At 38.7% G+C, this 22892-nt stretch overlaps 1 protein-coding gene across 9 annotated transcripts in view; it reads left to right on the forward strand.

The window, feature by feature from the left end:
* Window positions 1-22892, forward strand: part of gulp1a (GULP PTB domain containing engulfment adaptor 1a) — a 123062-nt gene that overhangs the window by 83458 nt on the left and 16712 nt on the right. For 8 of the 9 annotated variants that reach the window (XM_028590564.1, XM_028590566.1, XM_028590560.1 and 5 more), the window contains 2 exons: window positions 14976-15037; window positions 21955-22026. In XM_028590564.1, coding sequence (XP_028446365.1) covers window positions 14976-15037; window positions 21955-22026 — 134 coding nt within the window. Of the gene's footprint in view, window positions 1-14973; window positions 15038-21954; window positions 22027-22892 lie in introns of all 9 variants that reach the window. The other variant, XM_028590565.1, reaches the window with a different exon arrangement.

Raw genomic sequence — 22892 nt, forward strand, 5'->3', positions numbered from 1 at the left:
CGGGCACCCGCGACGTTACATGCACGCTCATATGACCAGATTACAGGGTGGGTTTGCGCGTGCGTGTGATGACGTCACACATGCACGCGCGAACCCACCACCTTTATACTACTACTATTATATCTAAATGCCAACAGACGCCTGACCCTTAGGCTTCGCTCTACATTTAATTTCTGCAACAGTTGTTACAGTGAGTCGGAGGCAGACGGTGCCAAAAGGTCCACAACAGATAGCATGACACAAGCCTATTCCTTCCAGGAAAGATAAAAAGTTTTTTTAATTTGAAAGCATGAACCATGATATACAAAAAAAATATATCTGGAAGCACGTGTACGCACGGTATATTTAGCTCCAGGCATGCATGCATGCTCCGTGGACCTCAGTATTCCAAGTTTCCTGTTAACTAAGTGAATATTGGCGAACAGATTAAATGTCACTTCAAAGTTTATCCTCCAAAGATTTTAATACACAAATCTGAACAAAGGCCTTTATATGAGGTTGGAATTAGCTAGTATCTTGAACTGTTCCTAATGAAAATGCTCTGATGAGGAAGATAAGAAGATGTATAGTGCAATAATTGTTCCTATGGGCAGGACTGTGAATCATACTAGAATAGATTTAGACCAGCCTGGAAGATTGCTTCTTGTCTCATCATGCAATGATTTGGTTCCTTTGAAAACACAACTTTTTCAGTTTCTTCCCAAATTTGACTTGAGTTGTGGATTAAAACAATATCATTTTATTTGCAACTTTGCTGCTGACCAGCTCCCACATGGGCTGAACAATGGTTTTACTTGCTACTGATTTGACACGCATTAGAGCAAATTTATTCAGTCTCTGCTGAACTCTTACCACGTCCAAAAAGAGGAAAATTGCCTTGTGTTGTTGATGCTGTTAACATTGCTCCCTTCCATTATCATTTGTTCATTTTTGTTGATTTATCTATTAAGACTAGAACCACCACTTTAGGAGTACTACATTATTTCCTCTAAATTCGATGCTGAAGAGTTTTGTTTGTGCTGATGAGCTATTAACGCCTCATCACTCTCCGTCTCTCAGGTAGTTTTTTTTTTTATTTACCAGCTTGAACCTACAGAAAACTGGTATACTCTTAGCAGTGTAAAATGTGCTATCTAAAGCACAAAAAGTAACGAAATTTGTGTTTGGTAGATTATTTATCTGTGGTAACAATGGGCCTCATTCACCAATATCTTAAATATGTTCTTAAGAAGTGATTATTAAACGTGTTATTAAACAGCAGAATTGTTCGCATCTGTGTTCTTAAGATTGATGAATCCCACGTCTTCGTAACTGAAAGCGCGTGCCAGTTGTTCTTAATTAGCATAAGAAAACGCCCCGCAAATTCCCATATAAGGACATGACACTTCTTGTGCACCTCCTGGGAGACAGGTTTTCGGAGATCGGTGATCGGTGGAGAAAGTACTGAATCTCAGTACTTAAATAAAAGTACAAATAACCAGAGACATATTTACTTTAGTAAGAGAAGAAGGTGTCCACTACCACAAACAAAGCCTAGCTTTTAAAAGAAGTTCCTATCCTAACCAGCATAAAACGGAAATGTGTTGTTAGAATCGGAATGCGGTTGGTTTTATTCATGGATGTATTTTATTTTCTTTAACCATGCAAGTAAGCAAATAAAGTGTGTGAAGCAGCGGACATGGGGAGATGTGAAGAATTCCAGCCAAATAAATAAGATATGAACGCGTCTTACACAGCCTGGCGGAGGAGTAAACGATGGAGAGAAATAGATATAGCAACTTTGATTTAAAAACGGGAATAATAAAAACAAACGTTTTCATTTTCACTTTTACCGGGGGCTGTATTACCGAGGGCCAGCGGTGCTGCGCCCGGGCTCTGGAGCACCGGAGCCGGCTTGGATCGGCGGTGCCCCATATATACAGTATCTACGGCAACCAAACTTTGCTGGTGAGACAAACATGTGACGGTCAGGAAGACGTTTTGGCAGGGGAGAAACTGATCAGAAAATGCAACGGAACATTGTAGAAATGGAGTGGAGTAGAAAGTAGACATAATTGCTGCAAAATGTAACAAAGTAAAAGTCAAAAGTAGGCTATGCACTATTGAGTCTACTTAAGTGAAGTACAGATACGTGAAAAATTTACTTAAGTACAGTTAGGACGAATTTGTACTTTGTTACATTCTACCACTGCATTTTGGCCCTATAAATAGCAATCAATCACCAAATAACGCAAGATTTAATCAGTTTAATTGCTGATGTAAATTGCAGTGTTTTTTTTGCATAATGATTTCTTTTTCAACAAATGATCAGAAATACATTACAGTACAATACTATCATTGTAAACGACTGTAGAATTAAATAAAATGCAGTAAGCAATCATTTGGAGCAAATTGTCATCACTCAAATGTGCGTAAGAGTGCTTTTCAGTGTTCGTAGATTTTGTTCTTAGCTAAGAACAAATCCAAGTTAAGAAAACATTAGTGAATGCCAGAATCTTCGTAAAAAGTTCGTAAGAAGGGTTTAAGAACACATTTATTCGTAAGAACGGTTGGTGAATGAGGCCCAATGCTTTTTGGCAATAAATGTTATACCATTGGAAAGCCTGTTTAGTTCCCTTTTAAATGGTGCCCCATTTGTAAGAAACATGCATTTGTGGGATGCGCAGCAGCGCTGAGTATGTGGGTTGCGCCCATGAAAAATTTGCCAAATCTTCTCTGCCACTGCCAAACTGCTTATTCTGCCATTGACTCGTTTGATGGATTGGATGATTCTGCTTACGGCAGTTGGATCGTAGGGTTAAAGTGTGCAGAAGATGCGGAGAACGCTATGCTGATTGCTGCACCAATAGAGTAACACCTTTTGGTGGAGGCAGTGTGATGGTGTGGAGCGGCATCTCCCTCACTGGAAAAACAAGGCCTGTCATCATTGAAGGCAATCTCAATGCAGAGAGATATAGAGATGAGATTCTGCAACCAGTGGCAATCCCATATCTCCATAGTCTGGGACCGAACTCTATCCTCCAAGATGACAACGCTCGCCCCCACAGGGCGGGGTTTATCAGAGACTACCTCCAGAATGTGGGAGTGGAGAGGATGGAATGGCCTGCCAGCACTTTTGTGGGATTAGTTTGGGCTTGCTGTTCGTGCCAGAGTGACCAACACAACCACGTTGGCTGACTTGCGACAAATGCTGTTTGAAGAATGGGATTGCATTGATTGAATGGATTTATTGCCAACAAGCATTGTTACCACAGAGAAATAATCTACCAAACACAAATGTCCTTACTTTTTGTGCTAAGTTTAGTTCTAGAAAAAATATGTTCACGCTGCCACCCGATTAAATAATAGTCCATGGCGAAGCAAAAGTACCGCAGAGGAACACTAAGATGAGTGCTGTTTTGGTAAATTAGTTGGCTCCATTTTGCAAATAAAATATTTAAGTCTTGAATCTTGAGTCTTGAATCATGAATCTTGAGTAGCTGTTTTGAGTGCTCGGCAGCGTGAAAACCTAAAAAGCATGAAACAAATGCTGAAAAATTCATTATCAATTTCATCATTTGTATTTTTTCATGTAAACTAAATGGTAAATATAATCCCGCTGCAAAGTATTACATTATCAAATTTTATCTAAGGAAGGAACGACAATAAGTTCCCTCCTCATTTATATTTGTCTCTCCCTCTCTCCCGTGTGCAGTAAGTCTTCCAGTTCAACACACCACCTGCCGTCTGATTACGTACATCCACACCAGCCAATTAAAATAAAACCATTTAGAAAAGTTAGTATTTTGTTGAAATGACTCACATAAATTGCATTCCCTATATTATTATTATTATTATTATTATTATTATTATTATTATTATAGCGCTTGGCGCACACATAGAACACAGCTTTTATAGTCCGACAGAAAGTGTGATTAGTTTTGCTTTCATTTCTGTTATTTTACACATATGAAAGGATGAATACTGTGGGCCTACATACCTCAGTGGGATTATAATGTACATGTGAGTGAATATTGGTGTGCAAATTAGTGTTCCATTTATTGTCTCACTGGGCGTGTACGGCCATCATGCAAATGCGTCATTTTGGCTGCAGAGGAGAGTACCAACGTTAATAAATAATGGGTGTTTTTTTGTCAAAAACAACCATTAAATGTTGTTTGAATAAATGTTATTTTATTATTATGTCAATATAGGAATGGGTAGAAAGGCATTTTGGAAAAGTCAGGGCAGGAGAGAAACATAGCTTCCCCAAGATGGATTCATTCAAATCTGTTAACCACAAAGTTAAAGAACTTGGCTATGGCGGTTTTAGTCTTAATACACAAGGGTGGTTTGGATGAATGCTGCAAGATGGTTCCAGCTTGATTCTCATTCTTTTCTTTTACTTCTGAATTTGTAATAGTTAAGCAACTGCGGCTATACCTTTCTAATGTTGTGTACGTCTCCTGACTGCTCTGGCTTCTCTTGGCTATGGGAGTGAAGGCTGGCACTGACAACATGCCCGCTCCACTGATTTACCTCCCCCTTTATCTGTGTCTGCCTGTGTTTTGTGGAGGTAATGCCAGCAGAGATCTTGATCATTTTTATCTCCTATGTTTATTGCCCCATGCTCTTGTATGTGACTTTCACTGAACAGTTGGACAGAGTTCTGGTGAGCCACAGAGCAGCAGTTTAGACTACAGAATTCATATAAGGTCTGTACCAATAACGGACCCTACTGTGACCTCTTATAGCAGGGGTGTCAAACTCAATTTCACCAAGGGCCACAATGGAAAAAGAGAATCACATCAAGGGTCAGACATGTATAGTTTATTGACATGCTTTTGTTTAATAGAAAGAGTCTTATATCTCTGCCCTAAAAAAGTCAGCAAAAAAAGTTCCTTAGCCATCATAGAGTTCAGCAAATCAAGCAAAACAATCATTGTGATTACATTTTTCAGAGGAGGCTACCCGACTCACAACAACCTGTTTCACAGGTTTGAATATGCAAACTCTCTGGTTCTGTGGGAATTTCGGAGTTCAAAGTCAGCAAATCTGCCAAATGCTTTGAGTGTTGCGTAATTACAGTTGGAAAAACTGTGTCCCATCTTTTCGGTTTGGCTCACATCTAGCTGGGCCAAAATGTATTGTGAAAAATAGGTTGTTCTATTGAGTTTTTGTTATACAGATCTGTTGATTCTATGGTCATTTCAGAGGCTGTAGTTTGTGGTGCTGTTGAATTGCTTTGGCTTATAACGAGAGGTGCTTCTAATATTTAGTCTAACCTCATTAATATAGGCAAGGCAAGGCAATGACGCTTTATTTGTATGGCACATTTTAGCAACAAGGAAATTCAAAGCGCTTTATATAAAACATGAAAGCGCAATTAAAAACATTTGTTAAAGAGAATATAAAAACAGCTAAGATAGAACAAGACAGCTATGAAGTGATAACAATAATAAGGGTGACAGTGCATTAACAATTACTTAAAAAAGGCAGCGTCGAACAGAAAAGTCTTCATCCCTGATTTATAAGAACTGAGAGTTGCAGCCTTTCCACTTCGGGGATTGCCCCGTTGCTGCCAAAATCCCAGACAGCTAGCTAGACTATCTGTCCAATCTGAGTTTTCTGTTGCACGACTAAAACAACTTTTGAACGTAGACATGTTCCACCAAAACAAGTTCCTTCCCGAGGCTATTTTGCAGAGGCACCGCAGCTTTTCCCAGCGCCGCCCATGATGATTTTGATTGGTTTAAAGAAATACCAATAAACCTTCCATCCCGGAATACTGTGTGGACTAGCCAGACCCTCCTTTGCAGCGCTGTGGAGGAAGGTCTGGCAATGCGAGACTAGGTGGTTCATAATGTAGCAGCAGATCAGACATATTTGACCCTAAACTGTTCAGTGCTTCATAAACCAACAGTAGTAATTTGAAATCAATTCTTGTAGAGACAGGAAGACAGTGTGAATATATAGTGTAATATAAATAGGGACACCTTTATGAAGGAAAATATATTAAAAGTATTAGGCTACTTGAGTGTATTTCATTACCTCTGACTCACTCGCCATATTGTAGTTACTTTGCCTGAAATACCCAATTTACTCTATTCATTTTCCACATATGCATATTGTGTAGATTACCTGACCATTATTAACAGCCTGAGTTGGCAAAAGCTGAACAATATTTCCTATATTTAAAATCTACATATTTTGTCTCGTTTTGCTAGGATGTTTAGGTGGACATTTTCTTTAAGATTATCAACATTGTGGTTATTACTTATTTTTAATAAACCTGAACAACTGTCAGATTCTGTACAATGTAAATTTCAGGCATGTTTTAAGACAGATAGAATTCCAAATGTGTGTCTATTGTTTCCCCACACAAAAGTCAACCTGGTAAAAAGAAATCTTAGAATTACACTACTCCTTCTCCTTCTTTGAACAATCCAGAATCTATGAATATGCAGCAACAAAAATTCACTTCAAAACGCTAACTATTCACTATTCACATATTTAATTTGAGTATTGATATAGTTTACCTGTTGTACAGTGCAATAACATACAAAGGTTACAAAGTAGCTGTAGAACTTGGACTTTAATAGTAAAGGTGAGGAAAAATTGTTGACTGTCCAGTTATAATGTCCCAATTGTGTCGTGGTGATGTATTAGCAAACTCCCAGACTTATTAATTCTATCAGTGATGGGATGCACACACTGAATCCACAGGGTGGATTTGGTATTTAACTGCAGAAACCTGGGTTCATTTCATTGCAGGTCATTATAAAGTGCTGCATCATATCTGAGCTGATTGACTGCAGTGAAACATATTTTACAATTCTGTCACAGCAACAGAAGGTAGCTGAAGATTAGTCATGTCAGTGCAGTAGAATAGCTTGGATCTAATGGCCTGATGCACTGTGAGGCTTATACAGTAGACGAGGACAGTGCACCGGTTGCCCTAGATTCTCTTACAGCAGCGGGAAACAGAGCTATACTTAGGTATCTTTGTGAGACATATTTTCTCAAGTTTATTCATCCGTCGCTATTGTGTGTTATTCAACTGCTGGAACAAAATAAAGAACCAATTTTATCTGTCTCCTTTCAGATTTGTTGTCAGTAGGTACAGTATGATAGCTGGTCAAACCAAACCAAACCAAATAACGTGATTGCAGGGATGATTTCGTTATGGTTACAGGGATTTATTCATCTGGATTGTGATGTCACATCATTTTTAAACTTTTTTTTTATTATTAAAGAGAGATGTCCTCTATCTATCAATATGATTGACTCAACAAAAAGCACTCATACAGAACATTAGATGTTAAGGACACAAGCTTTTTAATTCCCTCATGGCTTTACTGGGCAATATAAATACAGTGTAAATTATGCTCGGTTATGAGATGTACCCTGGAAATATTACGCAAGCCATAATTAATAGTTTGTGATTTGCTTCGAGGCCAGATACATTGATCCCCTAAATGTAATTAATGCCTGTCTGATTGGAAGGACACTGTTGTAAAAGGAAAGTCCAGAGCATTACATTATATGTGTCATTGCCTGAATGTCTGCTCTGATCATGCTGGCTTATAAAGCCATATGACCATTAAGCATTTCCTTTTCTGGCTCTTATGTAATCCGTATTAGCCCTGAATGGGCCCTGTACCGACCAGCAAAATGTTCTGCATTTAATCTACACATTAAATTGAGTGAACCCTTTCAAGAGCTTTGCAACGTAATAGAGAAGTGGCATTAGATGAACTCACAGGAGCTTGACACAAAAGCCTGAACACTTAATCCAATATGGTAACCCTACCATTGTGAACCTTATAATATTCTGTTTTTCCTGTCAGACATGGTTCCCACAGATCCTTAGAAACGTCTTAAAGTCTTACTTTTCATTATGGTAGGTCTCCAGGTAACAGGATTAAAGAAGTACAAAAACCAGTGTGGATGATGTGAAGCTAAAGACAGTTGGCCAGGGGGCTTCAGAGAAAACAAAAAGCCCTATTGTATTACTGATAGTTCCTAGAATCTGGATAATAATGTTTTGAGTGCAGAGCTGCAACTGCCATTGGACCTTTTTCACAGCAGACATTTTGACTTGTCATAGTAGGAAAAGCACAGCTGAAATTGATAACCTTAATGATGGCTCAATTCCATCAAGTGTCCCAGTAAGATATTTCAGTGAGTCAGCATGAACAATACCAGGACCTCTCCTAAGTGGAATGCAGCCATCATTAATGGTTTTGAATACACCTGTGCTTTTCCTAACATAAACGACATAAAGGAAAGGAGCGGACTTTAAATTTGGTGACCGCTTAGCTGGAGCTGAATGAAAGGTAGATATACTGTAACGTGTATGTCCCTTAATGTGGATGTGTATATCCTATTAGTGTGAGTGAGTCTGAGTGAGAGAACCACAAGAACAGCCTTATTGTTTTTCACAATATTGTCGAAATTAGCAATTGCAAAAAAAATTTAAATTGTAATAATAAAAATCAATTGTTTTGTCTTTTGTAAAGTGTAACATATGATTGTTACATAGAAAAATATCCGTATAAATATTTTCAAGTAAATTTCAAACCTAATGCTCAGCCCTAATGTGCGTTAATTTTGCTGTGGAAAGAGTATTACGTTTTCCCTGTCGTGGGCCTAAAAAATATTGCGATTGATTTCAAAAAGTGTGCAGCAACCCTGGTCAGGCTGTAGGTGTAGATGGCAGCGTTGTTGTATTAAATTACATTCAATTGTAGGGAGCTTGTGATGTTTCTCTAAATGTACTGTTCATGGCGCAGACGAAACCTCAAGTGAGATTCTCTCAAAGGACACCCTGTCACTGTGTGCAACATGTTGCATTTCACCCTTTATGTCAAACAGCGGTTGATGTTTGGAAGCAGATGGATTTTTGTGCCCACACAGTTTCAAACAGTTCACCATCACAGGAACACTGTCCTATTGGGCCTCAGCGGAAGGGTGGTGCAGGTCCTTTCTGCTTGGAGCCCCTTTGAAGCTGTCTTCTGCATGATGGAGAACTGTGCATTCCCAGCAAAAGTCATTGTGCGTCATTGATTGAGCACGGCAGTGAATTAGGTTATTGCCTGCCCACTTTTGGAGGCCCTATAGAGAAATGGTGCTCTTACAGTGCAGCACTAAAGCTCTATAAGGTAAGAGCTGAGCACAGAGAATGTTGAAGAGGGGTGACCACACTTATAAGTTAGAAATATGAGTTAGAAAAGATAATGTTTAAAATGTTTGTCTATATCAGTAGTAGTAGTAGTAATAGAAATTCTGTTGTATAACTTCTAATACATGGTTCCTTATTTGTATTCTTCTAGTACTGCACTTAGTGAGGTGATAAAACTGCAAAGTGCTGAAAAGAAAGCAACCATAGCAATAGATTAGTCATTAGAGAAAAAAGCTATTTAATTTAATCCAGTGGGTAATTTAGAGGATGCTAAACACTTTTTCTTAGACCATTAGCTGCAACATGTTGCTTCTTTAAGAACAAAAGCTCCTGAGCTATATCTGCTCTTTGAAATCTTCTTGTTGGCTGATCTTCTTGTTTTACTTTTCTTCAGTGAGGTATTTTATTTTGACCGTACTTACATTCTTATCGAAGGTGAAGAGTGAGTATGTAATGATATACAATAGTTAGTTTTTTTTTAGTGAAGGACTTGGGAAAACTGTAGTAGTTATTCTCTTTGCATATCTCATTGACCGTGAAGACCCTTTGATGCCTGGATTTGCAGTAGAATGGGAGATAAAGGGAAATACAGCTGTTAAGGAGAGATTGTGTGTGAAAAAGGTCTAATAGATCAAACCATCAATAAATCCACAAACTGTTGCAAAGACTGCTCATGTGAATACAGTATAAGCATCTGTGTTATCTGCAGCTGAGGAAGATAAGAGCCTATCACTGCTCCTGAGCCTTTTGTACAGACAGACCGATATGCAATTAGGTTTCAATAAAGGTATGTGTAATGTTTGTTAAAATTACAGTAATCAGTGATCTGATTTAGTAAAATGGGTTTTGTTATCAGGATTAGAATTTTTAAATATTAAATATACTACTGTAGCCGAGCGCCTATACTTATGAAGGTAATACAATAATAACAAGAAGGCTCTGTAGTCTGAACCTAGACTACTAACTCTTTATTGCCACATTCTCAATGGCATTACATCTTCTTCACCCCTTCTGTTCTGACCTTTCACAATAAAAGCCTTTTGCTAAGAGGCAACCCAACACTACCATACACATGTGCACACACTACACACATAAGACTTACAACACCACCCTGGTCTCGGGTAAAACCAATGTCCTCATCTGTTGTGCACTTTTTGCAGATCTATAGGATATTGAATCTTCCACAGATTTTAAACAAATGAAAAAATAAAAATAAAACTCTTAATGTTAACACATCTTTACCCTAGGTAGACAAAACAATCCGCGGAATCCGCTAGATTTTCATTCTGCATCACCACTGAAAACTAGAACAAAAATCTGCAGATTCCGTTTGAGTCTGGTTATAAGCCATATGGTTATAACATCACCGATTTGTAATTACTGGATCGCAAATTATGAAATTCCCATTTTCAGACATAGCCAACCACATGATGGGACAGGAGAAAGATGAAGGCGGCTATTAGGGCTACAGGATATGAGGAAAATATGCGATATCTGATAATGTTGAATTTCCCGATAACGATATTACCTGCGATAAATAAACCTATTAAAGTGTACTCACTTTTGCAATTCTGCTGCTTTCACTATTCCGCTTGAAAGCAACAACTTGCTTGTTGAATTTAAAACAAATGAAATGGAACATTTCCAACATTCTTTTATTTACAAATTGAGCATTGAATTGAATATAAAAGGCACCACTAACAAAAGAGTGACAGTTACATTTCAAAGTGCAGTTTTGCAATTTTCTTTCAACTAACGCAAAAGTTTCTTTTGCGATATGAAGCAATGTGTTTATTGCACCAGTTGATTTCATGATGACTATAAAAAAAAAAACATTAACATATTGTGCAGCCCTAGCAGCTATTTCTACTAACAGTCGTTGCTGGAGTGTAACATGCATGAAGGAACTATGACCTGTATGCTGTCAGGCGTCCCAGCTGGTCCTGCAGGAAACAGGGGAAACACTGAGGAGCAATGCACTCCCTGTATGCTGTACACTACAGCGTGTCAGACACTTTTCAGGCTGTCATCCCTCGAATTTTCCCTCATCTTCATCCAGCACCTGACAACTCAACCGGACACAGTGACCTTCAGACACCACCACTCATCCTCATGCCCCAACAGTTAATCTTTCCTTTTAGCAACCCGGGCAGCACTTGAAACTTTTGCCACTCTTGGTATGCTCACGTTATTGCCTTTTAATGCAGAGTGAGTCAAAGTGAGAGAAATAAGTATACACACACACTTCCCCTTCTTTAATAAGAACAGTGTGTTGACCCCACTCGAAAAAAAAAAAAAAGTCAGCCTACCTGCCGTGCCGCTGTGTCAGCCCTCACCACTCTCCTCCTTCCATCCTTCCTCTCTTTCTTGGAATTCAGTGTCTAAGCCTCCTTAGCTGTACAATAAAGGAGGAGATACATCATTTACTCTATGGACTTTCATTCAAGAGTCCCACTAGGAAATGAATTGCATTTTGGAGGAGACTGTTGCAAGGTGCAAGCAGGGATAATCTCATTGCACAGCTGCTTTGTAAAGTTAAAAGGAAAACCATGTACGTAGAGGAAAAGGCCCCCACTTTACCGTGCAGTGTCTGAAAAAGTGGAACAAAGTTACCATCTCTGTCTAAGTGGTTGTTTTACCTGTGTCATTAGTTCCTTCCATCAGACAGATTACCGGAAGAATTAAACATGGCTTCCTTTGCATGTCAAGAGTAAGCCTGTTATTTAGCGTGTAAATAATATGTGAGATTGGCAAACATAAGCAATCACAATTAAGCCAATGCGGGGCACCAAAGAAACACTAATTAGAGTAGACTTTGAAATTCATTAAAGCCACTTAGCCAACAACATCAATGTGAACAAAGTCATTAGCATACTTGGGCAGAGGACACGGTGAAGTTGATTCACACATTTGCACCTTGCAAAAAAGTCTTGATTAACGTAATCAACCTACAGGAGTCGAGTGCCCCCCGAGGTCACTGTCATCCATCTTTTATCACAGGAGTCATCAACAGGGCGATAAGCCGCGTAGGAGAAGGAAATGAAGGAAGAAAAGAATGGATGATGAGGAAATGCTGAATCAATGACTCCTAATGAGCTCTGACCCCACTGCTCATTTTGTGCTGGTGTGATCTTCAAAGACTGATTCTGTGTTAATTAGGACTCCACGATATGAGGAAATGATGCGATAACATTGTTGAATAACGCTATACCAACGTTACTTGCAAAAAATAAAGAGATCCTAAACTCTACTCAATTCTGCATTACTGCTACTTTCATTATTTTGCTTAAATACAACAACTTGCTTGTTGAATAAAAACAAATGAAAAGCAATAGCTTCCAACATTTTTGTATTGAAGAAATTGAACTTTAATTGAATATATATATATATATATATATATATATATATATATATATATATATATAAAAGGCACCACTAGAAAAAATGGCATTTACATTTTAATATGCAGTTTTTTACAGATATTTTCTTTCATTTAACACAAAGAATCTCTTGAGTGTCTTTTACGATATGTCGCAACTTTTCGCCATGTGTTTATAGCGGAAGTTGATATCCCAATGATGATAATAAAATATATATATACAGTGTATTGTGCAGCCCTAGTGTTAATTATCACTGAAACTGTTGGCCTAACTACAACCCAACTACCATCTCTCAATGTGTAACAAACCGGACTATCACTGAGCACAAAACTTTCTAGGAATCCCAGTCTCCTCTTTTTTTATCTTGCCAGCCTTGGTTCCAAGTACACATTAGGGTTGGGCTGATGAGTGATGTCATCGTCCATCTTCGATGCCCAACAGCCATCGTGACGTCCACACCAACACCGCGCTAATGGCTTTCATTGCCTGCTTAAAAAGTAATAATTTGCATGCTGTTACATTTTCAGTTTTGATAGTTAAAGACCTCTCCAGAGCACTGTGGAGTAAGGTCTGGCTACATCACACATACTTTCCCGGATAGGAGAACAAAAGGGTCTGGGTTGTTTGCATTTCTTTAAACCAATCACAATGGTCCTGGGCGGCGCTAAGCTCCAGACGCAGTAACAGTAGCTCTGCTAAACAGTCTCGGGAAGGAACTTGTTTTGGTGGAACATTTGCACCCCGATAAAATAAATTGGCACATATTAAATGAAGTTAACTGTTCACACAATAACGTAACGTGAGCTATTTAAATTGGCTGGATACATGGTTAAACTTTGTTTTAGTATATTACCCTGTGTAACGTTACTTGTCCACAGCAATCCCGATCGGACCCAAAACGCCCGTTAGAGAGGAAATGCTGTATACATATTCTTTGTAAAGGAATCGTTGATCCCGACTATGATAGCTGTAATTGCGCATTGCCTCTGGACAACACACCCCCAAGGGTGAGAAAAAACAGAGCGTGAGTGTGTGTGAGAGAGTAAGAGAGCAAGAGCTACTGGTACAACAAGCACTTATTTTTACAGGTCTATGGAACACACTAATTTCTGGCAAAAGAACCTCACAATCGATAAGATGACAGACATCCTAAATTCTTAATGGTGGTAGATAGCTCCTGTAGCTGCTTTTGTGTCCCTATGATTTCACTTTTAGTTTCAGTTTGGATGAGTCACGTAGCCCGCATCCCCAGTCAAGCAGCCCAGCAGAGATGATAGATGCCTGAATATTCATATTCAATTCTTATCATTTTTTTTATTTGAACACACAACGATGTCCAACCCTAGTACACATTTTTCGCTTACATTATGTTCACATTCATTGTCTCTCAACCAAACTGGGGTTGTACCGAATGTCTGTTTTTTACCACTTATTTTGACCAACTATGTAGATGTATTGGCAGTGTTGGGCAAGTTACTTCCAAAATGTAATACATTACAGATTACTAGTTACTGTCATTTGAGAGTGATTAGTTATATTACCATATTACTGTCTCTGAATTGTAATGCTTTACACTACTTTTGCGTGACTTTTGAGTTACTTTCCCCAAAATAACAGCGCAGGAATGACTTGGCAGGTAGCTTGTGAATTTCACCACGGGATCAATAAAGTCACCAGTGTTTATGAAATCCACTTTAATAGATCATAGTTTATTCATAATATTTTGTATTATTAATGTGAATATGCAAAGTAACTAAAGCTATAAAATAAATAGTAAAGTAAAAGGTATAATAGGCTTACTTGACTCTGAATTGTGGTGGAGTAGAAGTAGTCTAATAAGTAGGAGAAAATTAAAATTCTTAATTAAAAGTACCTTACAATTGTATTGAAGTACGGTATAGTTACTTTCCACCGTTGATAAAATGTAATGATGTTACATGTAGCAAGCCTAAACATTAATTCCAGACATGTTATCGGTCAACAGCTCGGACACACTGCTGTCCACGCTGGCATACCATCACCTGTTGGGACACAGATGTTGTCCGTACAGTCTCTGGTTCTGGCTCTGACCACGGGAACGGTGATGGGACAGCTCGCTTCGACGCAACGTAAAAAACTAATGTCCATCTCGCAAATGTATCCGTCTCTGCAGTCATTTCAACCACCAAATCCAGCAACAGGAAATAACGCTCACAGCAAACAAACTAAACACCACTAAATGTCGGCGTTACTGAAATTGCAACGGGTATAATATTACCAAAATGTTATCAGTAATGCGTTATATTACTGCATTAAAGCAAAAAGGACTACATTCATTTTACTGTGTTACTTTTGTAACAGGTTACTCCCAACACTGTGTATCGGCCATATCTTATTGGATAAGACCATTGATTCAAACTGCTTTATTAAGTGAGATCTTTGTATCATTTCAGATAAATCATGGATGCACACCCCGGAAGCACTGGCCAAGCACTACATCCCCTACAATGCCAAGGTATGTTTCTGACTGTTGCAGAGCTTTGTGACTGTAAAAAATTCAACACAGAAAAAAGACCAGAGGGCCATTTTGGTGTTAAACAATGGTGATAGGCTTTACTAGTGTTCAAAGTAAAATACAGAAACAAAACAAAATCTCTCTTTTTTTACTGCTCATTTGCTCACTCTCTGTCAGGCCTATCACGCCATTCAGTCCAGGTGTCCCATGATGCATTTCCCCTGAGACAGCCAGGTCTTTCATTGAGGACAGCAACTCACAAAGTGCAAAGTCCGGCATATTGGCATACTGATTAGCATAGCACCTAATGGAATCACCCTTTACCCCTTTACATCATCTATTTGATTTCCAAGTGACTTAAGTTAAGAGTTGCGTGATAATATGGATATTTAATCATTTTTATTTGGATGCCACCGCATCTTAAAGGGTGAATTCGGTATTTTTGAACCTGGACCCAAATTTCCCAAGCATTGGTGCATGACTAATGTAAACAACAATCTTTGAAACTGATCCAGAAATAAGCAAGAAATCTTAAACCAACAGACATAAACCAGGCTGCAATGTAGTCCTTTAGGGCAAATATGCACCCTCAAATCTACTAAAAGGTTGTTTTGTTTTTTTGCCGTTGACAGGCTCAGATTGTTATTGTAAGTGTACTAAGGGCAGAGAGTGTGTAAAGAGTAAGCTCCTTTTTGTTTAACCAGAAAAAGCACTGATATTGTCATTGCCAAACTAACCAGACTCCATATAAATAAACAGTACTTTTAGGGTTAGCGTTAGGTTAGGTTAAGTTAACCCTAACCCTAAATTAAGGGTTAATTTCAACCAAACCCGAGTGGTGATTGTTGGACCCGTGGAAAGACAAACCAAGACAGCTTTTGATAGTTTTATTTTGTTTCTATAGACTTTGAATGACATGTGTTTTATGATGATAAAATTACTGTTTATTTAAGTGGAGTCTGGTGGGTTTGGCAATAGTTTTTAATGTTAAACAAAAAAATATATTACTCTTTATAAAACGTGTCTTTTTCTGTAGAGATCCTTTCCATAATGTTGTCAGACACTAAGAATAATAATCTGAGCATGTCGGCGACAAAACATGCACTTTTAGTAGACGAAAATTGAAGGTGCACAATTTCCCATTAACGTTACATTGCAGCTTGTTTCACCGCTGCTGACTGTAGCTGTCTTGCTTTATAATAGACCAATTTAAAAAAAGAAATTGTTACCATCAGACACATGGACACAAACACATGGGCAAATAGGGTCCAGGTTAAAAAATACTGAAGTTACCCATTAAGTATGAACTGTATATTGTAATATTCTAGTATTTGTCTTCCGGAGCTGCTGTTTTACCTCAGTGCTGTGATGGGGGAAAAGTCGAACTTGTCAAACTTTAATTTAAAAGATTTTTTCCCATGTTTTAGCCTTCTTGATTTATTTTTTATTCATAAATGAGTGTGAGCGTGGGATGTTTATGCAAAGTGACTCACGCTTCTGTCAAAAGGAGCCAAAACTGGTCTCGACACGAGAGGAAGTTGAAATGAAACGGCACACTTGAAACATGGCGACAAAACACTTATTCAAAAGTATTTTTTTCACTTATCCAACAAACACATCTTGAAGGGAGGACTGTCTACTTTGGGGAGCACTACTCTGTCAGACGGGTTTTCTTCTTCATTTCGACAAAAACTTTCTCTCCTGCGAGGCAACAGATCTGTCAGCCTACATCCTGAGCTTCAGAAATGTTATGATGAAATTGAGGGAGAGCTCGAAAACTACTGCATGCCCCAAACTACTGCATCTCCCTTACTGTATGCAGCAAAGAAACATGCAGAACTGGCAAAGGACACATCTCTAAAATCAAAGCCATGCTGTCAGTTCCCTTACTGTCTGCATTTTGTCGGCTTTCACTGATGAGTTGCCTGTCTGGCTAAATTTGCTGAGATCTGAGTACACCACTCATCACTGAAGGAATTGGAAAGAATGAGTCAGCCAAAGTGCTGAGACTGTGCTTGGCCTATCCTTCCTGGTTTAAAGCACTCAGAATTGTTAAAAAGTAAGCGCAGTTAGTAATTCACTGCACAGTCGTCTAGCTAGTTAGAAAAGAGAGAGATCCCTCAAGAAAAGACAGAATTTTTTTCATTATTTAATCCCTTGATTTAACAAGGTCATATCAATCTTCCGTGTCTTAAATAATTTCGATTTGATGGCACTTCTAAACTACCTTTTTGTCAGATTTGCGGAACTAAAGCTAGATGAAGTATGATTTGTGACATGGCACATAGTGGAAAGCAGCACTGTAGCTACTAATGAGATCACTGAGGTCAGGTTCTCTCTATTTTACAATCTGCGGTTAAAACATTATACATGGTGGGTATAACCTAAAGTTAATTTAAGTGTTTTTAGACTTGTCTTTTAAACTTTGCCTACTTCCAAGGCCACAAGAAAAATACACAAGTAAAGGATTCAGTAGCACTGATTCTTGGGAATTTGGATAAAACAGGTTTTAATTTTGAAAATAAAAAAGTTGGTTAAATTATTAAAATCTGAAGGTATATCATTATAGACCAAGGTCTTGGCTGTTCAGCAATTTACCGTTGCAACCTCCTCATTTTGTATTTTTTTCATAAAATAGAGCTGTAGTTTTTCCAGTTGCCAACACCGTCAGACACAATAAAAAGCAAATAACTTTTTATTAATTTGGTCTAGTATGTATTTAGAGTATTTAAATCATTATCTGGCATTCTTATGATCCTTCGGATTTTGGAAATAACAGTAATGCTTTTATGAGTGCAACTTGTTATTATTTATTAATTATTTCATCACTGATTAGTCTGCTGATTGTTTTCTCATTTAATCAAGTAACTGTGTACTCTATAATCTGTCAGAATAACGTGAAAAAACAGCCAAATGTGACGTCTGGAAGTGGTTTGTTTTGTAGTCCAACAGTCCAAAGATATTTCATTTTCAATTATCTAAAACTGAGATGAGAAGCAAATCCTCACATTGGAGAAGCTCAAACCATATTGGCGGAATTTGCTCTGGGCTTCAAAAAATGACCACCCCAAAAAATAAAACAGTTGAATTTTCGCACAATTATTCAAATAATTGGTTCAGCTATACTGTAATTGCTGCGTTAAATCTTGTGTTTACCAGAGATGTGCTCATGATTTTCTTGGAAATAAGTCATTCAATATGAAAAAGCATACAAAATCTGTAATCGACTAAAGAAATTTTAGTCGACTAATAACAAATAAACCAATGACTCAACTAATCGACTAAGAGGGCACAGTCCTATAATCGATAATGAAAGTAATCGCTAGTTTCAGCCCAAAATGATACCGTGGGCGTGGGGCCACATATGTATTAAGAAACCAGCCTCTACAGACAGATCTGCAGTTCGGTGTTTATCCCAGGATCCAGAATTTGTCAGTCCAGGTATTATTTTTCCTCTTCTGAATTTAATCAGCTTTATGTTCTCATGAGGTGCGATTAGATTGGAGACTGTCATCTACTCCTGTAGCCCATCTGATTCAATGCTCTGCCACTTCTCTGCTCTGAGATACTCCGTATGTATTTGGCTGTTGTACGAAGCTCCTATTGGTGTTTTCTAATGAGTTTCTGCTGACCTCTTTAATCTACAAGTGTTATTGACCTCACGGCTACAGGAAGAGAGAAAATGTTGAGGAAGCTGATAGGAACAGTGTGTCCCAGTGGCGTAGGTTTTTTATTTTTAAACATGGGGGTGGGGGCGTTATAACTGGGATCTGGGGGTCCTCCCCCATACAATTTTGAGCATCAATCACTTAATTGCCGGCATTGTGGTTAATTTCTATGGATCAATTTATGCTGGAAATGTCTTTATTTACATAAAGGAAATTACTATCATAAATGAATCTCCTGTATTGTTCACTTCATTGTTGTATTGAACGGTTATGTTTTTTTTTAAAGATAATTTTTTTGGGCATTTTAGGCCTTTATTTGACAGGACAGCTGAAGATATGAAAGGAGAGAGAGAGAGAGATAGAGGGGGGGGAATGACATGCAGCAAAGGGCCGAAGGTCAGAGTCGAACCTGGGCCTGCTGCGTAAACCTCTATATATGGGCGCCTGCTCTACCAACTGAGCTATCTGGGCGCCCTGAACACTTATGTTTTAGTTCTTTTGGGGTTGTCGTTAATATTTTTTGAGGGGGACAAATCTACCTCTTCTAGATATTGGCTGGGTTGTATCCCCCCTGCACACCTACGCTGTGTCCATCATCAACAATCGTAGAAGTCATTTAAATTGTACATGACACAGATCCTGCACTTTACTAGAATGTGTCCAAAAATGTATAGAACCTTTCAATCAGGAGGCGTGAGCCGTGCATAGACAATGAGGTGAAACTCTGCAGTTTTCACTCCTCGTGGTGTCATCTCAATTAACTTTTCAGACCTGCCATGACATATACAAAGTGCATATTTTGTTAGATTTCTGCATCCGAGGGTGCACATTCCCCTTTAAGCTAGCGCGTGTGTCGTCACTGCGGGTCAGGGGTGGTTCGTCTTTCAGCTGCACGTACCAATTGATGGATGAGCCTCCGAGCTTGGTCTACCTTGTGAAACCTCCCCAGTCGCAGCCCAGAATGCACTGGTCAAGAACGAGTGCTTTCTCCATTCTATTCCGGGCATCTGTCAGCGGCGTTCTCAGACATGTCCTTAACAGGACATGGAGTACATTTGTCACACCGGTGCAGCGAGCTGACACTAGGTGTAAAACCTCAATCTGTTTTCTGCCTCTATTGATAACTATTTTGGTGTTGTTTCTCCTGCCTCATTGCATTTGGACAGGTGGAAAGAAGTTGAAGGTTACATCTAGACACTGACTGTTATTTGTAATGCAACAAACATTTTATGAAGTCAATTTTTTACATTTCTTTTTATTTGATATGTATATATCAGTGGGTTTTTTAATGTCGGCATGAACACGCTGCTTCACAAAATAGAGCTCGTCAGTGTGGTTCCGGAAGTAAAAATCCCGTTCATTTTCTCCATGAGGATTTTGATTATTAGCCATACCATCCAAGGTAGCCTGACCACGAGCTATGAGAATCTAAAAAACAAAGGTTTTATGCACCTGTAGAAGCCAGAAGTCCATGCTATCAACCTTGTTTTAAGAAAGACATGTTTTATTCGCAATCTTATCTTGTTGGAGCTAGCTATTAACATGGAAATGTTTAGCGGACCCGTGAACAGCTAGGGAGCTGTTACCATTGAAGCATATGATCGCTTATGTACACAGTCTTGTACCTTTTGCCTTTTTTGCCATTTTTCAAAATGTTCTTTTGCGCCGAATCAAATATTTAATATTTTCATCTCGTAGCTGGTTGGCTTGGTTCCAATCTTAAAACTTTTTATATTAGCATTTTAAGAAATGTGTTGAGAAATTGAAAGGGGAAAATCACATCTGGAACCAGAGCCGTTCAAAAAGGCTTGACTGTTGAGCTTTATTATAGTAACTAATGTCCAAGTTCATTAAATGCCCAAAACAGACTATTGCTTATAGAGTATTGTATTATTCCATAAAAAATGTATACTTAGCCAATTTGTCTGCAAGCCGAGCTGCAAGATTAAATGGACCAAGTCATGGAAAGCTTCATACGGACTCTGTTGTGTAGTCAAGGCAATCCATGTCTGTCTGAGCTGTTTGCTGAGTTCCAGTGGGAAACTTTTTTATTTTGTTTTTCCCAACCTTTAAGGGGCTGACACCAGTGTTTATGAAGTCTGATATTTTAACAGGCTACAGACATTAAGCTCAGGAGCCACTCAAGCAGTGTGTGTGTGTGACTGGAACAATTACTACTACTACTGCTGCCAGATGGAAAACACAATGTTCTGGCATAAAGGTTAATGGCTCCATCTGTTGGTGACTGGCAGAGGTGCTGCTGCTCGTGTGTGTGTGTGTGTGTGTGTGTGTGTGTGTGTGTGTGTGTGTGTGTGTGTGTGTGTGTGTGTGTGTGTGTGTGTGTGTGTGTGTGTGTGTGTGTGTGTGTGTGTGTGTGTGTGTGTGTGTGTGTGTGTGTGTGTGTGTGTGTGTGTGTGTGTGTGTGTGTGTGTGTGTGTGTGTGTGTGTGTGTGTGTGTGCATATATTCCTCATGTGCGTATGCTTTGGTACCCAAGCAAGTTACGGGTGGTTAATGTCTGTCTCTGAAGGATGTGAGTATGGATAATTTAATACAAATGCTATCTACATTCATTTGAACTTAGAATAAGAAATAATGGATGATAGTGACTGAAATGTCACCAGTGATTGGTATGCTAATGTAAAGGACTTCATTCTTTATGCAGTTTATGACTGAAGGACAATAACACATTCACTCCTACTGGCCTGTGTCTATTATGTCCAATGAATGCATACTTCTGAATAACAATTATTTATATCCTCTCTTTGTTATTAGGGGTGGGAATCACCAAAGACCTCACGATACGAAATCATACTTATGTCACGATACGATATTATTGCAATTTTAAACATATTGCAATATTCTGCAATATATTGCCATTTACCGTATTACCTGTTTTCCAACTTCAAATTTTTCCCAATTTCAAATGATGTCCCCAAAAGGAAACTTTGTCAACATCTGTTGTATCTAAAAAGATAAATTTTCTCTGTTTGTTCATCTCACTTCAATTTTATTGCTGCAAAATGGGATTGTCAAGCAGACAAACTAACCAACACATATATAATAACAGATCGGTACTTGGCATCTCTGTATCGATACAGCATTGCCACAGAAAATCTTGGAATACTGTGCTGTATACATTTTTTCCCCCACCCCTATTTGTTATCTTTATGTCCACCAAACGCCGACTAGTATCTGTCCTTGCTGTGTTGCTGTCATATCATAGTATGCCTTTCTGTTCTCTTTCCAGTTCCTTGGAAACACCGAAGTTGAAGCCCCAAAAGGCACCGAAGTTGTAAAGGATGCAGTCCGAAAGCTGAAGGTAAAGCCAGTCCTCAGAGTAAGCTGTAGCCTGAAGGATAGACGAGTGTTCTAGAGTGACCGGATTGGATGGTCGTCTCAGAGCAGGAGAGGTGGGAGTGAGTGACAAATGTTCCCCTCCCTCATCCGTTACCAGCAAGGTGCCCTTAGAGTTTTTCAGCTCCCAAGTGTGGATGCCTATAACTGCTGGATGAGCACGGCAGGTTGCTCAATCAGCCTTCACCGGTACTTTAATACACAGACAGACCACACATCATAAAAACTCTTGACACTTACAGTTTTTTTCCGATTGCTAAACGACAGTGGGCACAACTGGAGTCACATGTGCAAAACTCTAACTACAGTCTGCACTACCAACAGTCACCTGAGCTAAACAGTTCACATCAGCTGCAAAACAGGCTCAGTGCAGCCAAACACTATGCACAAGCCTCACTGAGATAACACACACTGTCACTCAGAACACACTGAGGGTAAAAACACTAGTGTCAAACACCAATACAGAAATTACAAACTTTATAATCTTTACAGTTTGAACAATTTGAGTGACTTGACACTACTCAATAGTTTATTTAAGGAAAAAATATAGATTGTATAGCATACCAATTTTTACATAAGGTAAAAAAAGAAGGAATGAAAATCAGCAGTTTTCTTCAATAAAGTATTTTGTCTCTAGTAATTTATGGAATTACTGGGGGAAAAAAACTAAAGGTACATACGTAACCGTACCAAAGAATAGTGTGACTAATCCTGCCTCTCTCCAGCATCATGTGGCAAGTTTTCTTCATCACATTGGATGTCTGCATCATCTCTAAATAAAAATGAATGTGGTGTTTCTATTGCTTTCACCGCCATTACTTTCTGAAAAAC

This window comes from Perca flavescens, chromosome 11, assembly GCF_004354835.1.
Source record: "Perca flavescens isolate YP-PL-M2 chromosome 11, PFLA_1.0, whole genome shotgun sequence".
Lineage (NCBI taxonomy): Eukaryota > Metazoa > Chordata > Actinopteri > Perciformes > Percidae > Perca > Perca flavescens.